The sequence below is a fragment of the Opisthocomus hoazin genome, chromosome 23 (genome assembly GCF_030867145.1).
Source record: "Opisthocomus hoazin isolate bOpiHoa1 chromosome 23, bOpiHoa1.hap1, whole genome shotgun sequence".
In the NCBI taxonomy this organism is placed as follows: Eukaryota; Metazoa; Chordata; class Aves; order Opisthocomiformes; family Opisthocomidae; genus Opisthocomus; species Opisthocomus hoazin.
The window spans coordinates 6,083,318-6,099,515 of record NC_134436.1 but is presented as its reverse complement, the minus strand read 5'-3'; the positions used below and the strand labels follow the sequence as shown (position 1 = coordinate 6,099,515).

The following is a 16,198-nucleotide window of genomic DNA, read 5'->3' as shown; positions in this document are numbered from 1 at the left end:
GGTCATCACTGCGCTCTCCTCAGACACAGGTCATGACTCCGCTGCTAAAGCGAACACTCTTCCCAACACCACGCACTGCCCACTACGTGGTCTGGGTGCCAGCCTGCTTGATGCAGAGCCTCTGCCCAAAGCGCCTGTGCAAAGTCCACCCAGCAAACTCTGCGCTGAAACAACTAATGCCTTAAATGAGAAAATGGCAAGACTGACCTTCACCATGAGGTGCTTCTGGTGGCACTGCCAGGGCTGGACTGCATTTCATCACTACAAACAGTCACTCGAATGAATGTAGAACTCAGTAAATTAAGTCAACCTGAGACCCAGCGCGTCCCTACTTGTAAAAGAACTGGAAGTCACATCAGAAGTATTACAACTCTATACTTTGGAGCACGTGTGCCCCATCCTCCAATCTCCTATGCAGATAACGTATCAACTGAAACAGGATGAGTTACTCAGAACTGACACTGCAGCCAGAACAGCATCCATATCAGTCTTACATGGTAAGATAAATAGATCTCAATATTACTGTTCTCGTCAACACCAAATAAAAAGCTATTTTAACATGTTTCATGGAATGATTAATTACTCAGCAGTATTTTTTAAAATCTTCTGGTTTGCTCAAGTACCGAGTTTTGGTGTAATTGCAGTAATTGCAGAGGAGTGGGTATTCAGAAATATTTACAAAACAGAAAATGTGCATTCGAACTGTACAAAAAAATGCTAAAAAGTCTACTGTCCTCTCCCAAACCCCAAGGTAAATTACCAAGAGTTTGTATGTTGGAAAACATTCCTTTCAGCAATGAGCACATTCAGCACTGCTTTAAGACCGAGCACGGGGTCAGGCTGACTGCAATCTGTCTATACTGCTACAGCTTTCACTGAACCAGTCGTCTCAGTCCCAGTTGCCACCCCACGTTTCAGACCTTGGGTTTTCACCAGAGCCAAGCTAAGCCCACAGAGAGACACTTACTGACACCTCTGAACTCTCAAATGTTATCTTCCTAAGGAGTCTTGCTCTTACAAAGCAGATCACTGAGTAACCGGCCTGAATTACTGGTAAAGGAAATAAATTGTGAATAGTGTCACCCACCCGCGCCACCGGACTGGAGAAGCTTCATCACAAAACACTACACTCGGAGTTTACAACAAGAAACTCCTTGAAGGGAGTCAAGGGTTGAAATACCAAGTGTGTGTGGGGGGGAGTTCTATCATTAGCTGCTGTGAAAAAATCCAGAGACTGGAAGAAAAAAGAAAGTAAGAAGAGCAACCCCGGTTCACGTCTGGCAGTCAGCCCAGCCCACGCTCACTTCCGAAGCAGCAAACAGCAGGTACAGATAGAGATGTGTAAAAAGGGGATTCATGCAGAACCAGCTTTTCCTAGTGTACCACCTCGCATTAATGCCTGGTACTGAAACAAAACATACACAAGACATCTGATAATTTGAGAAACTGTTGAACAATCGCTGATCCTTCCACACAAATCGCTCTGTGTTGGTTCTGAGGTCAGTGGCAACCGGATGACCCGCTGCTGAAGTGCCAGCCATGCGATCAGCAGCCAGCTTACAGTGCACTCATTTTGGGGAAGTTTTTACTTTTTCTGTTTTGTGTCAGAGCCTCCCTGGCTGCATTCTGAAACTGCTGAAAAATGCCTGCTGTCTCCCTACTTCACACTAAACATAGTCCCTGGTTCCACAATTAAAAAAAAAAAACAAAACACCACAAAAAACCCCCAACCAAATCCAGTAGCAACCACCACTTTACTATAAACCAGCTATGGATGTTGGTACATTTCTATGTTCATTTTTGCTCTCTTCCCATCCACTACAAACCCACCCACCTAAATTTTAATGTACATGAAAAGTGCTGGGCTATAAATTCTGGAGCTTTGGATATGCAGTCAAAGCATATATATCTGGTTTAATTTAAAACTCCCTTGACTCGGAAAAGAGGTGAGGGCAAGGCATGCGATGGAACGTTGCTTCTGACGAACTGGCAACCGGTGCAAAGCCTGGGATGGTCCCGGGGAGCCAGCGGGAGCTCACCCGCCCAGCTGGCAGAGGCAAGCCCAACAGGGACAGTCCAGCAGCTCCTGTGGGAACGGACACGCAAGTCCCGCTCGCCGTTTTTGCCCGTGACAGTTACACCACCGGCCTCACGGCCTAGGAGACAGCCGTGCAGTTTTAGCTAGTCCCGTCGGTTCTGCAGGTCGCCACAGACCCCAGCCAGTGCCCCGCAGAAGGTGATTCAACCCACGTACCCTAAGGCAGGGTGAATCACCTCCTGGAGGTGCCAGCTCTGCAGGGAAACCAAACAACTCGTTCAGACTAGTTTCTTAACTTTCAGCTTGCTAAAGTGAGGGGAGGTGAATCCCACCCTTTTTATCTTTCTGCACTGAAAACTGGAAAGGGATACAAATAAAACGCGCTCTGGAAAGGAAGGGTGTGAGTGAAGAGCTGGCTTGGAAGGCACAGCACCTGGGGTTTGTTTCTGGCTCTGCCACCACTTCCTTACGACAATCTGCGCTCTCATGGTGCCTAAACATTATGTAAATGGAATAAAGAGAATCGTCTTGTCTATTTGGATTATAAGGTCTTCACTGTAAGGGTATTTACAACACCTTGGAAGTCCTGAGTCTTACGAGAAGACACAAAAACACACTTGAGAAAACAATTTCATGACTCTGGGAATCAGAAGGATAGCCCAGATAAGGAACAAAAGGTGCTTAATAAAAAATGACAGTCGAAGTCTTGTCCTAAATCAGCAGTTCACAAACAACTGGCAAAAGGAAAAGAAATGAAGCCTGTCGCTACTTCATCGTTCACCCACATAAGCTCTGTACACGGCCCAACATTTGCTAGCTGTACGGTGACCCTCACACAGTTCTTTCAAGTCCACAATCTCATTTGTAGTTAATGATCCGTTTTTCCATTACGATCTTTGTTGTCCTGGTCTGCTCTAGTCAGTTTCTGAAAGAAATTCTGAGCAAAAAGTAAGTCAGAACAGCATGTGTGAGAAGAGCGCGAAGGGACACCTGACAGCAGCAGAACTGAGCCAACCAGCTGACCCAGAGCTGTGCTACGGTCAGCAACGGACCACGCGTCTGCTGCGTGTGCACTTCCACCAGGTAACCGCGACTTCAGAAGTCTTGTGAAACCAGAGACTTCTGCCTGTAAAAGCAGCTGTAACGGGCAAATGGTTTAAATTAAAGAGTGAGCCAATCCAAATTTCTGCTTGAGCAAAAGGAAAGGGATGAAACCCAGCTATCTGAGAGCAGCGTTTGGGATTGCTGGACGCAAAACAAAGCACTTGCAGGTGCCGGAGTGAAGGATATTATGCACTGTGCTGACTTATCATACCGCATGAATTGCAGGGATGTGGCTCAGACACTTCTTCAGCCATCTCAAGTTTAATTGGGCTGGGCCCATCCCTTTTATCTTCTGAACAAACTCTAGCTCGGAGTTTCATTCCTTACTAGACATGACCTACACCCTGTGGAAAAAAGGATGGATCCCGTCTGTTCCATTTGAGCTTGCTCATAACCGTAATTTTAGTCAACCGGATGCCTCTGGCTCTGCTGGGATAGAGCCTGGTTCTGAAACCAGGTGTGGGAAGGAAGGAGTATGAGTAAAAAAAGAGACTGGAAACATAGAAAGAGAGGAGGATTCAAGGCAGAAGCTCTGCCTCGATGAATCACGGCATGGAGAAAGGGAGGACACACACACTCCCTAAAAAGAAACCTGATGTGGTAGGTAACCCAAGATTTCAGTAACATATTTGGCCATTTTATTAGGATCAGTGTTTCCCAAACAAATTTTCCACTTTTGGAAAACACACGTCTTTTTTCAGCATCAGCCAAATGGGTGGTGGCGACTGCTGTGCAACTCCTCTCCGAGACGACCAGCAGTGCCAAAGGTTTTCGATCTGTTATTGTCCCAGCTGCTGCAGACCAAATTGTCCAGTTGACAATGATGTACACAGTTTTCCTAACTACTTGTGTTCCCAGCACAGCCTGGGATCTCAGTGCCAGGCTGTTTGTTTGCTTGTTATTCTCCCCTATTCCCACGTAAGCCCTACTCCAGGTTGCCCGTTGCTTGTTGTTTCAGTTTAGGCTCTTCGACCACCCCCTCAACTAGAGATTCCGGTACTGCACAGATGAGAGCAGCATTTTGATTTTGGAGTTCTGTTGCATCTGAAGGGATAAATGGAAAAACAGCAAACACCCACTTCTGTCAACAGCCTCACTGATAGGAAAAGCACTACAGAAAAACACAACGCACGCTGAGGAAACTCCTGTTCTCCGTTGTCATTCTGCTGACTTCAAGCAACATTTAGTGGGGCAACCCAAAGATCATGCAACTTCCCACTTTTCTCCTGTAGCTTTGGCCTACACCCATATTCACGTATAAACCACTGTTCATCCAGTTGACATTTTGCTTGTCTTGATCTCCACACTGCTACCGAGCTGATGTCTGATGACCTCTGGTTACCCTCCACTGAGTCATCACCATGTCCTCTGGGCGGCGCAGAAACTGGGTGGGATATTGTTTAAGTTGGAACTAAATAACACAAACATTATGTATAGAGAAACTGGGCTACATCCATTTCTGCTGCTTTACTGCCTTTTCCCAGGAGCTCAATAGTTAATTCTTCCAGCTAGCATGAATTCTGTCCTGGGTTTCCAAGACCCAGGGACCAATGGTTTCATGTCCTCTCTCCGTGTCCGACACGTAGCACGCAAAGGTTTATTACAGCCCGTCGCTGGAGACGCTCAGTGTTTAGCTCTGGCTTCCCAGGTCCGCTCTTCCGTAAGCCAATCAAAAAGCCAACCCGCGTGGGAGTTTGCACCGAATTCAAAACGCGGGGGCCTCAGACGTTTGGAGTAACCCAGCGGGAACACGCCAACGCTGGCACGAAAGTCGCCATCTAGCCTGCTACTTAACGGATTACATATTTGTTTTCTTTAGTTATTTTATTAAAAAGGAAAAAGATTTTAGGTGCAATTTTGTGTTAGTCAGCGATACTCGCTGTTCTCTTGTCATCAATCCCTTTTTCCATGCTGTTGCTTTTTTAAAAAAAAACAGTGAAGGAGAATGGTTTGTAGATTTATCTTCACTTATAAGCTGGCATCTCAGTTTGGGTCTTTCCAGGGAAAACTAAATCCAGGGACCGTATCCCTGATATCTTTGATGTACTGGCTTATTAGAGATGGAGTTTATATCTTGATTTGTCTCGAACAAATCTGAAGCTGAAACCAATGGCTTTAACAAAGGCCATGTCTTTGAAAGGTGACATCTCTGCTGGTGCAGTGGCAGGGCTAGGACATGTGCTTGGCCAGAGCCCACAAGGTTGAGCTGTTAGCTGGGACCACAAAGTACCACTGGTCAAGCACAGCTGGTGTGCACCACGAAGAGAGTCAGTGGGAGCAAACCCTCAACAACAAGATGATTGCTTAAAATCTGTTTCAGTTTTCTCCTCTCATGCTAATTAAGCTCTCCGCAGATTTTGAAAGCTGTCGCTACACAGTTTTGTGGAATTTCTCAAAGATAATAATGAAGATGTGGGTGGAGATTGCCTGCTGCTTATACCAAGACTAAATCATTTTGAAATCAAACTGGCAACCACTAGCAAAGATTAAAACACAAGAAAAAGGAATTCCCTGAGTTAAAGCAACTGAGAGCAGAAAACACAGTAACGCTCACCTGCGCAATGGCTTTGCTTAGTTATGAAAAGTTTGACTTTTCAGGAAGAACTTCCAAGATTTCGGTTTCACAGACAGCAAAATGAACTTCCAGATTGACATCATCATTGTCGTACATGCAGAATAATGTGATGTGCATTGTTCAGTTTATTTTTAGAATTACCAAAAAAGCTATTGTTAGGCTATTTTTATTAGGAAAAATTTCTCTACTTTAGGAGAAATTTCTTTACTGAAAGAGTGGTCAGGCATTGGAACAGGCTGCCCCACAAAGTGGTGGAGTCCCCATCCCTGGAGGTGGTCAAAAAAAGTGTAGACATGGCACTTCAGGACATGGTTTAGCAGGCATGGTGGGGTTGGGTTGACGGTTGGACTGGATGACCTTAGAGGTCTTTTCCAACCTTTATGATTCTATGAGTCTATGATTCTATTTTCCTTCTTCAATCTTAGAAAAGCCACTGAGAAATTCTGTTTTTGCTTTGGAGTGCACCTTTCACAACATCCTTATGGGATACCTAAATATTCTTCTTACCTCCATAACTTGATGAAGCCAACATTTCACCCATCAGTTCTGCAGAAAGTACTATCCAGGTGGGGCAATGCTTTTTTCTGTAGATTGGAATATTTAAATACTCCCATCTTTTATCTCCTGAAGGACAAAGAAGCCAAAATCTAAGTAAGTAAAACTGGTAAATACTTTTCCAAATGCTTTTAACACTGCTGTTGAGAAAGGGAAGATGTTGCGCATGTTTAGCAATGCTAAGGGAAGAAACAAACCTTTGCCTCAAAGAATAATTTTATATACTGTGACCAATCAGAATGACATGGTAATATTGGGACAGATGCCTCAAAATCCTCAGCCCTGCCTACGGGATCTAAACGTCAGCAGCCGAGCGCAGTCACTCCTAGATGCACAACGGCAGTTCCACCTCATAGACAGTGCTTCTCTATTGAGACTATCTGCTAGAAATTCATCACAATATTTAGACTGGATTCTAAAACACAACTGAAATTCCCACAAAATACTGTGTTACCTAGAATAACAGTCCCCATGCCAGCCAAAAAATAACGACACGTTATAAATATGTATTATTCAGATCACCTAGCAGCGCTGTTTAAGCACAAATACAGGGGAGTCCATTACGTAAAACCAAGGTTATATTCTGCTTTGGGAGGATCAATCTGTAGCAAGTATCCTGAGGTGGGGTTTTTTTAATCTCAATGTTTTTCCACTCATTATTTCCTTCTCTTTGAATGAAACAGAGCTGACAAATTGGCCTGCTCATATCCAAACCACATGCTGCTTGACTTCATGGCACTTGTGGTTTTAGGGGATTCATTGTTTGCAAAGAGAATATCTTTTGCCGGGAAGATCAGACTTCTGATGCAATCCCATGAAACCCACAAACCACCTCCCTCTTCAAAACTTCAGAGTTGGGGTGTTTTTCCTTTTTCTGCTGAATTCTTGGCAAATGTTTCAGATCACAGGCCACAACTAGAATCCTGAAGAAATTTGAAAAATTTGTTTGGCAAAACCTCTGGAGATTGTTCTGCTTAATCTGCAGAACGCTCGTTTCAGATCCTTCGCTACTGTGGAAAATGGCTTTCCTCTTAATTGATGTCCCCACCCCTCTCACCAGGGATACGTTTATGAGGAATGAAAATAGATGTGTGCCTGGAATATCTGAGGACTCCAAGAATAATTCTTACCACCTGTATCAAGTACATTCCTCTTCAGATCATTTAAAAGTCAAAGAGGCACCTAATTCCCTTTCCAACATGCCAAACTGAGATTAAAATTCAACAAGCTTTATGTTCTCTCAAAGCGCTGGCTGTAGCTGCTTGGTAACGGCCAAGCTCCACCTGGACGTATGTGGGCTGAGATCCCATCGATTGCAAAGGATGCCACCCTTGTTTGCCCAAGCAATCAAAGCGGCCTTTCTGTCAGGGTAACAGACATGGGACAACTTTAGATCCTGAAACCGTGTAGCACATCCTACAGCATCCCTGGGCTTTGGATGGCAGTTCACTTCCGAATGTAAACCTGACACATAGAACAGCGGTTTGCTTTTAATTGGTGTCATTAACTAGCAGCCAGCAGTGTGCAGTCCGACAAAAGCAGTGATTTCCACACCATGATCTGTGTCCTGAGGAAAAATGAGCTATTGTTCACAGACATTTTTGGGGAAAGGCTGCAGGTACCGGTGAGTGCAGCCATCTAGGGACAATTCTTTATGAATTTGGTTATTTTCTCTGCATAAACAAGGTGGTTATATTTTGATTTCCTTTTGTTGTATTGAAGGAGCTCATTTCGCTCGTCAGGTAGAAGAAACAACTCCAGTATCGTTTAAGAAATCGGTCACATGCAATAGATAACGAATAACCAGTGCCAGGGTGCACCCTTAATGAACAACTGCTCACATTTGCATACACTCTCTTGATAAATGTCACTACAGCAGTAAAACCGAAAATCTGTTCACAAATGGTTTGCTACACAGAAATCAGAAATTATAAATTTGCATCTAGAGCATTTTAAGAGATTACCTGACACTATGTAACACCTCCCGAAGCCCCTGTTCTCTCCACCAAGACTTTAATTTCCCAAGCCCTACCTGACGTGTACCATAATAAACAGCACCAGAGTGTGGGTTAAGTGAACAAAACCAGAATAATGGAACGTGAGAAAAAGCTCCTTCGCAGCATGGCATTGTGCCAAAAGTACATATGGAAATTAATATCCTAATTAATCAGGGTTCATGAAGCACAAAATATTAAGGGCAGACAGGAATAGCTGGAGTGCTTCAATGTCACGACACACTCAGGGCACACAGATTGGCAAAGATGTCTTAGATGTACAAAAATATTTGGAAATTTTTCCCGTCTTTCCAGTCCAATCCTCTGTGTGAGGATTATATGCAAGTGTCTCACAGCGCTCCAAGCCAATTTACAACGACGTGATAAACCAACTACCAAATCCACTCTGTCTCTCCATCTCCAGCATTCTTAGACGCTGATGAAGCACAGAAACTAAAGGGAAATAAACTGATAAACATGCCAGAAAAAAATTTTTGAGGGCTCATAATTCAGATCTAGTGAAAAAGTTCTTTTTCATCTCTGTTTTCTAGTTTCCACCAAGAGGTACAACACCCAACAGGTCTGAACAAAGCCAGCTGCATAACTCCTGAGCTGGGCGAATGCTGCCCTTCCACTGGGAACCCACCAAACAGGTTATTGGAGCTTTCAGTTCCTTAAGTACCCCCACTCCGGATGGTTTTCCACCTAAAAGGAACAATGTCAATTCTTACTACAGGAAGATTTAGCCTAGAGAACTCCAAAATGACAGATACAGCCCGATTGTTTGGGGTTTTGTTTGTTTGTTTTGGTGTTGAATTTATCATAGACTGACCACGGAAAATGTTAATCCTGAAATACTTTGAGAAAACTATGGTTATAATAAAGAAATCCTATGGCTGCTCCATGTTAAACCAAAGAACCAGAACTATCCTTCAAGAGCAGCTCTGGTATCCACCCAGTAAAAATTCTACTAGACAAGCCAAAATCATGACTAACAACTGGCTGAATTCACAAACATGTCACACGCACAGATATTAATCCCATGGCACGATCTGTCTTCCAAATCAAGATGTGCTTTGACAAAGCCCCTCGAGGTAGGAAAGGCTTTTGAGCAGTTGCCCACTCAAGCTTTCCACCCAGTGCTTCGACCCCTGCAAAGCCAATGTTACGACCACGGGTGGGAAGGCGATCATAGGAAATGTGAGGTACAACGATCGCAACCCACTGTTTTAAAAACCTCTGTGAGGAAGGAAGAGCCATGAACAACAAAAATTCATCAGCCAAGAGTAAGGCAAAAGGAATCAAGAGCCGTAATCAAACGGCAGCATTTGAAAAGCTGGCGCCAAACCTAAATGAAGGACATACCCTCAGAAGATGGGCAGGAAAACCGAAGCCAGCAACGCTGAGCTCTGTGCCCTGCTGTCACCGACTCCTACTGAGCGTGAGTGTGAAACTGTCAACTCAACGCCTTGGTCTTCAACAGTCACGTGAGAACAGAACAGCATTTCACAAGATCAATGAGGCAGGTAAGCATCAAAATGTAGATTTTATTGCCACGCTGGTGAAGCCAACTCTGGATTAGCTGGATCAGTGCTACCTTCTCTCCTGCTCAGAAGGCTGAATGCACCAGGCTCATGATAGGAGCTACTGAACCTCGCAGAACTTGGTTCCCGTAGCTGGCACTAACCAAGCCTCATTTTGTTTACACAACTTTCTAATTTCTTCAGAAGTTTAGCTAAAATTTATTAAGCCTCTTTTCATGCCAACTGCTTCATGCTCATTACTCAGCCATCAGACTTGAGATCTCTATAGCATGTCCTACATCATCAGTGTCCTCTCTTTCCCAAATCTGAATGAGTCTCCTGTGAGATTACAGGAATTTGTGGGTAGCTGAGCGTCTCCTCTCTACCTCAGAGCCCTTCAGAAGAAGAGGGTGCTAAAAGTTTGCATTTCAAGGAGACATTGGACATACTTCTGGAAGAGAAACCCATGGAGGGCTAGTGCGTGTGCAGAAACCACGTGCAGGTCAGGGAGAGACTGCAGCTGGAGGTTGCAGGAGCACAGAAGAAAGCCATGTGCACACTCACCCTGGCTTGACACTCCTCAGGCCTTCCTAACCGCCAGCCTTGGAGAAAGGACCTTTGGTCTGAGGCAGAATGGACAGAAAGAACATCTTCTTATGTAGCTAGGCTTCTTCCTTAAGATAGCTTGGCAGTAGTCATTAACCTGTCGACCATCTTCTTTGATGGATGATGTCAGGAGCTGTCAAGTCGTCAAGAAATGCTACCAAGAGGCTTCCCAGAGGAGAGAACGGGGAGTTGTTGGGAGGCACAGGGCAGGAGAGCATGGAGCTACACCAGCCCCTGGGTGCCAACCAGCTGATGGTCAGCAGACAGTGCTGGTGCCTGCGCCCGCCTCACCTATGGACAGGCCCTGGGCTGTGGCTGGGCTACCTGCAGAGCTTTAGCTGACAGATCCATCCAACTGCAGCAAAGTGGCGATGATGTAAAATCGAATGGCAAAGCAAAACAGAAAAAAATTGTCAAAACCAGCTATAAACAAAAGCAAGCAGCTGCTGCAATCGAGCGTGACAGATTGTAGTGTGTCCACGACTCCTACCTTCTTTTCAAAACTGCTGGTTTTCAGAAAATGGTTCTTAAAAGTTTACTGAGCTCACATGATATCACGCTGTAAAATGTCCTGTTCACTTAACCCAGTCTTGCAACATTATTTTATGCCGGAAGAAAATCTGGCTTAAACTTAAAACCTCTGGAAAACTTGACGTGTGTCATTACAATACATTGCACGCTGGATACTTGAACTAGTGATGGGTGAACTGCAGAAGAGTGAAGCTTATCTGATGCTTTAACCCCAGAAACCAGGCTAAAGCCACAGGAGAGTTAGATTACTGAGATCTCTGGCACTCCCTGCTGCTGGGGGGCTATAGCCCTTTCTGGGATCTCTGGTCTTGGTTTCAGGAATGATGCCGAAAGGGATCTCACATGCCCATCTATAGAACGGTACCTTACCAACCAACCCCAAAAGCCTGGGCAGAACGCTCTATGGCTTGCTCAAGCCCCCTCACTACCCATAAGAACAGCACAATGAAAATCACCTACAGAATACTTTACACACATCCGAGCGCGCTGACAAAATATACAGGAGGTGAAATCAGAACAAAGTGCTCTTAGTATTTCCATCACCAAATCTAAGCCTTAATATTGAAGTGCAAATTCCAGTCATTACATAAACAATAATTTGGAGAGACGCTCTTTATAGTTTTACGTGAAGACAGACCTAGGATGGACTTCTGAGAAGAATGAATTTATATCTTAAATAATTCCACAGCAAAACTGTGCTCACTGCTGACAGGTTATGGATTTGCTACAGAACAAGCTAGTAGGGGCAGAGGAATACATCCTTAGGTTTTACACATCAGTACTACTCCAGTTTAGCTGCAGTTTCTTATTTCAGCTAAGAGTATGGTCCCAGCAGAGACACTAAAATACAACCAACTCAGGAGGTCACCCTGCGAAGCCTGGTTCAATACTTTTCAGCCAAGGGGAACCTGTATTTAAGGCTCACAACGCGATTACCGTGTCCAGCAAAGATTTCCCAGTAATAACATAACCAATATATTTTACTAATAGAATACTAATACTACCACTAATAATAATGTGGAACAATAAGAATGATGTAGGAAGTATTTAGAATCAGAACATCATACTAATTATTGAATAAAGCTTGATAAAAAAAATCAGCTTTTAGGATGAAGGAATTTATTAAAACTTTTCCAAACCTGACTGTAAGGTCAGTGCAGATTTTTCAGGCTTAAATTAAGGGGGATGTGAGATTGTTTTAAATTTAAACCAGTTTCTCATTTCCCTCCCAGTATGAATTTTGCAAAATGGTTCTTCACTGTGGAATGCTACCCCGGATGCCCCGAGTGCTGCATGGCATTTGAACGACCGCACGCGGCCGGGTGTTGCTATGGATAGAACGGAGTTTCCTGCTAGCTACTACAGTGTCGAACCAGCTCTGAACGCTTTTATCCATTGTCCACAGACCAGCACACAAAGACTCTTAAATAATGCCTAGAACTCTGGAACTGCATCCATATGAAATGCTGCAGTGCGCTTCCATTTGGAAGACGTTTTCCTTCTTCTTGAGCTCAAAACTGGCCAGACCCGGGCCCGGTTGAGCCCAATTTCCTGATGCACTCGCCCCCAGTCATTCTGCTGGCCCCTCAGTACAGCAGACTGCAGCATTTTTGTAAGCAAATGTGCTTAGACTCTTTCATACTTCTCACTCTGAAGCTGCCAATCAATTCCTACATCAAAAAAATCTCAGAGAAAACAGCTGCTTTTCAGTTTTCGACTGGACGTTCCTTGCTGCTAAGGAAACTGCCTCTTGCTTTCCAGCCGAGCAGCGCGAGGTATCTCAACACAAATCACGGATGAGATGTGACACTTGTTTTCTGTCTGTTAAGCAACAAAAACAATCTTTTGTTCCTACAATTTTTTTTTTTTCCTTAAAAATAAATATTTGCTTGTTGCTTAAAATCAAAAGGTATTCTAAACTCACCTGGAGGGATTTTTTCCCCCTCCAATCCTGCCCCATGAGGAAGATGGCATTTAATGAGAGTCGTCAGCGCTGAAGGGAGAAGGGGCATGGAGGCACAGAAGAAAGGAAATGGAGAAAAAGCAATCTTTCCAAGACTTCGGAAGCCTCCGCTTCTCACATTTCATTCTCTCACGTTCCTTCTCCTCTTCCTAAGCAGCTCTGTCCCCACGTTAGCTCGCTTACTCCACGCGCCACCGCTCAGAGCGTGCGTTTCTTCCCTTGAAATGAAACCGGCTGCCATTCCTCCTCACCAAGGATGCGAGGGAGCAGGGGAAACGGCGATACGGAGCACGCGATACGGCTATTGTGCTGGAAACTGCGTTTCTGCCACCACAACGCTTGCCAGCTCTATCAACACGTGTTTAGATATCATCACATATTAGTATGGACATATGGCGTAAGACACACAAATCTCACCTCTTCCTGAAGTATCTTAAGGTCTAGCCTTACACAGCAAGCTCTGGGTGATAGAACCTGCTCAGGCTGGACTTCCCTTCCCCTGAACATCTCTACACCTTGGAGCAGACGGGCCTAGATGCTCCCTAGCTGGAAGAAAGTTCTTGTTGGTTCTTGATTTGGCTTTTTTAAAATTTATTTTGGAGGGCTCTGTAAAACTGCCAGAGGAGACACAGAAAGCAGCTGGCGAGGAAGGAAAGAAGAAAGGAACACTAGCAGCAGCATGTGAACATTGTGCAAGAGAATCTATAGTTGGAGACGGTTTGTAGCACAGACACCAAGCACCCCGTAAAACGTTTCAGATCTCCCCAGCACAGCTCCAATAGGCTTTGAAGTGTTGACATCACATAAAATAAAACGCATCGCAGTCCAAATTATCGCATTGGCTTTTCCCCCTCTCCTCACTTTGATGGCTTCTACAAAGCATTTTATATGGCTGAATAAATTTGAGTAACTCTTTACAAGTAAATTAAACCAAAATGGTTTTAAAAAAAAAAACATTGGATGCTTGCTACTAGCCTCCTCTGAAAAAATAAAGTGTGTTTCCAAATACGCTGCATACAAGATGGTGTGATGCAGCCTGATCGGTAAACAGCAATGAAGATGAATACCTCTCAAATGCACTGTGATTTTTCATCCTCAGACAATCACTGCTTCCCAAATTAATGACCAGTTTGTTGATTAATTGACAGCCTCTAGCTAAAAATCAATTGTCCTTCCTCTCACTTCTGTTCTGCCTTTTTGTGCAAGTGGCTGCATGAGGTTTGCAAAAATAAAACTTGTAAATTAAGATTAATTTATAACGGGATCCTTGGCCAGATCTCCCTCTATGTTGCAGCAGATGGACTTTTGTGTGAAATATTTTTCCTTAGTTGCTATAGAAACATGCCAACATATTTCTGCTGAAGTGATTTGCTGGAGAGCTGTTTGTTGTGTTGCCCAGCGCTGACAGGAGTGAATCATTTTTAGTCTTCAGTCAAGGCTGATTAAAACCTGGTCTCCGGGTGTCTTACCGCTCCTAACTGATACTTACAGGAGGGACGTACTGTTAAAGTCATTACGTCTGGGACATTTGAAGCATGCCTTGAAGTAAACCAGGCAGGTGGAAGGTTAAAGTTACAAAAATGACTGAAAGCTGAGAAATACCAAAGGCTTACACACAACTCTACGTACAGAAAAGGCAGAAAAGTTATGATAACCTTTAAAAAAAGGATTTGTAAGATAACTGGTTCTAGAAGCCAGTTGTGATGGAAACAACCCCCAAAAGGTATTTATTATACCAAAGGACAGGCCAAGTGCTTTTTCAAAAGGCGTTGCTTGAAGGAATGAACCCCGTTCATCCATGTCAGGCACTGGCAAGGACCCTGCCCGCAGCAAATGGCAGCAGCTCCGGTCCCGCGCAAGTCCCACGTCACAAACACACAGCTCAGGGGAATCCCGCTGGTGACGTTTTCAATCAGGTCTGTGCTGAAATCCTTTGCTGTTCAGACTACACCGAACTTCACCTCAACAGAGCGTCAAGCTGAGGATGGTGGGGGCAGATGGCTCGAGCTATCTGTGCCCAGCCTGCTTGAAGGGTCAGCGCAAGACCCTCTACATTTCTGAGTTTCCCTGCCTGACGAGCCAGTCCCTGCCACAGCAGCAGAAGCCGTGTCCACACCATGCCTTGGCCCTACGTACCAGCCACGGCACGCCACGCATCCATCCCCAGACCTGGGAAGCTCAGGGAGAGCCAACCTGGAGGTAATGTGAACGAGCAAAGCATTTGACTTGCTGTGAATCTGTGCTCCAGGGTGAGCAGGCAGAACAGATACAGCCTCAGAAACTGAAATTACAAAGCTTTGCTAGGGAGCTGAGAGAGCCCCACGTTTCTCAGGAGCTGGTACCGACGGCCATTTCGCCCGTTCTTCCATCCTCCTGCTCTGTGCCTCGGTTCTTCCACTTGTAAAACGCCATGGAAGACACCGACCACAGGCCGATGCTGGGGGATCTACCAATTAAAGTCTTCTGTACAAAGCAGATCTAATTTCACAGTGATCAGAGGCTCACAGCGTTTCAGGAAGCTGCATGAAAAGAAGCAAACCCTCAGATCAGACTGAGGAAGCAGTTCCCAATTCCCTTAGCAGCAAAACTGCAGATACGCCTATGTCACTAAATCGCTTGTTAAACCTAGAGATGAATTTCTCTATTTTGGAAACAATATGATGTAATTGAATGTTTAAAAGTATGTTTCTTCATAAACTTTTATCCAGAGCCAGGTGCCAAGCCGCCCTCCTTTTGTTGGTTAGCCATGAGATCTGCTGCTCAGCGTTAGCGCTTGGAGCCTTCCACTGGTGAGCCTTCAGAGGTGTTTATAACAGGCTCTTTAACTGGCGTTTTCTCTCCATTTTAACATTTTCCTCATTTCTGTCCCTATTTTTGAAGTGCACTCCCACAGGGCAGCTCTCCAACTCCTCTTACCTCCAAGTGAAGGGCAGGCTACCAGCTACCTTTATAGTTAAAGCCAATTTTTCTGCTTGGCCAGCTTGCAGGGGATCTTAGTCCATGGAATAGTTGATTCTCTGCCCATGGCAAGTGTATGAGTCATCCCTCCACAAAGTATAACCTCTGCTGTCCCTCACCGAGACGTCTAGGAGGCCTGAAGGGCCAAAAGGCTCTCTGGATATGTCTAATGTTAGTTCAGAATGCCCAAAGCTGTACAATTTAAAGATAACTTGTAGGAGATAGAGGACCAGGGAAGATGACCCAGAAAGTAGTTTGATTCTTGGTCTCGTGAGTGTAAGCCTCGAGTAAGCCCATGAAATCATTAAGTACATACTCCAGAGAAACATACACAGGAGAAGCAAGCACTGC

At 44.6% G+C, this 16,198-nt stretch overlaps 1 protein-coding gene across 40 annotated transcripts in view; it reads right to left on the bottom strand.

Annotated features, from left to right (window-relative positions):
• Window positions 1-16,198, bottom strand: part of LOC142364008 (uncharacterized) — a 316,325-nt gene that overhangs the window by 80,012 nt on the left and 220,115 nt on the right. For 37 of the 40 annotated variants that reach the window (XM_075442051.1, XM_075442055.1, XM_075442092.1 and 34 more), the window contains one exon: window positions 6,225-6,341. The exons of the other annotated variants lie outside the window; for them this stretch is intronic. Coding sequence is in view for 4 of the 37 variants with exons in the window: in XM_075442092.1 (XP_075298207.1) it covers window positions 6,225-6,341 (117 nt within the window). In the remaining 33 variants the exon portion in view is untranslated. The remainder of the gene's footprint in view (window positions 1-6,224; window positions 6,342-16,198) is intronic. 40 annotated transcript variants of the gene reach the window in all.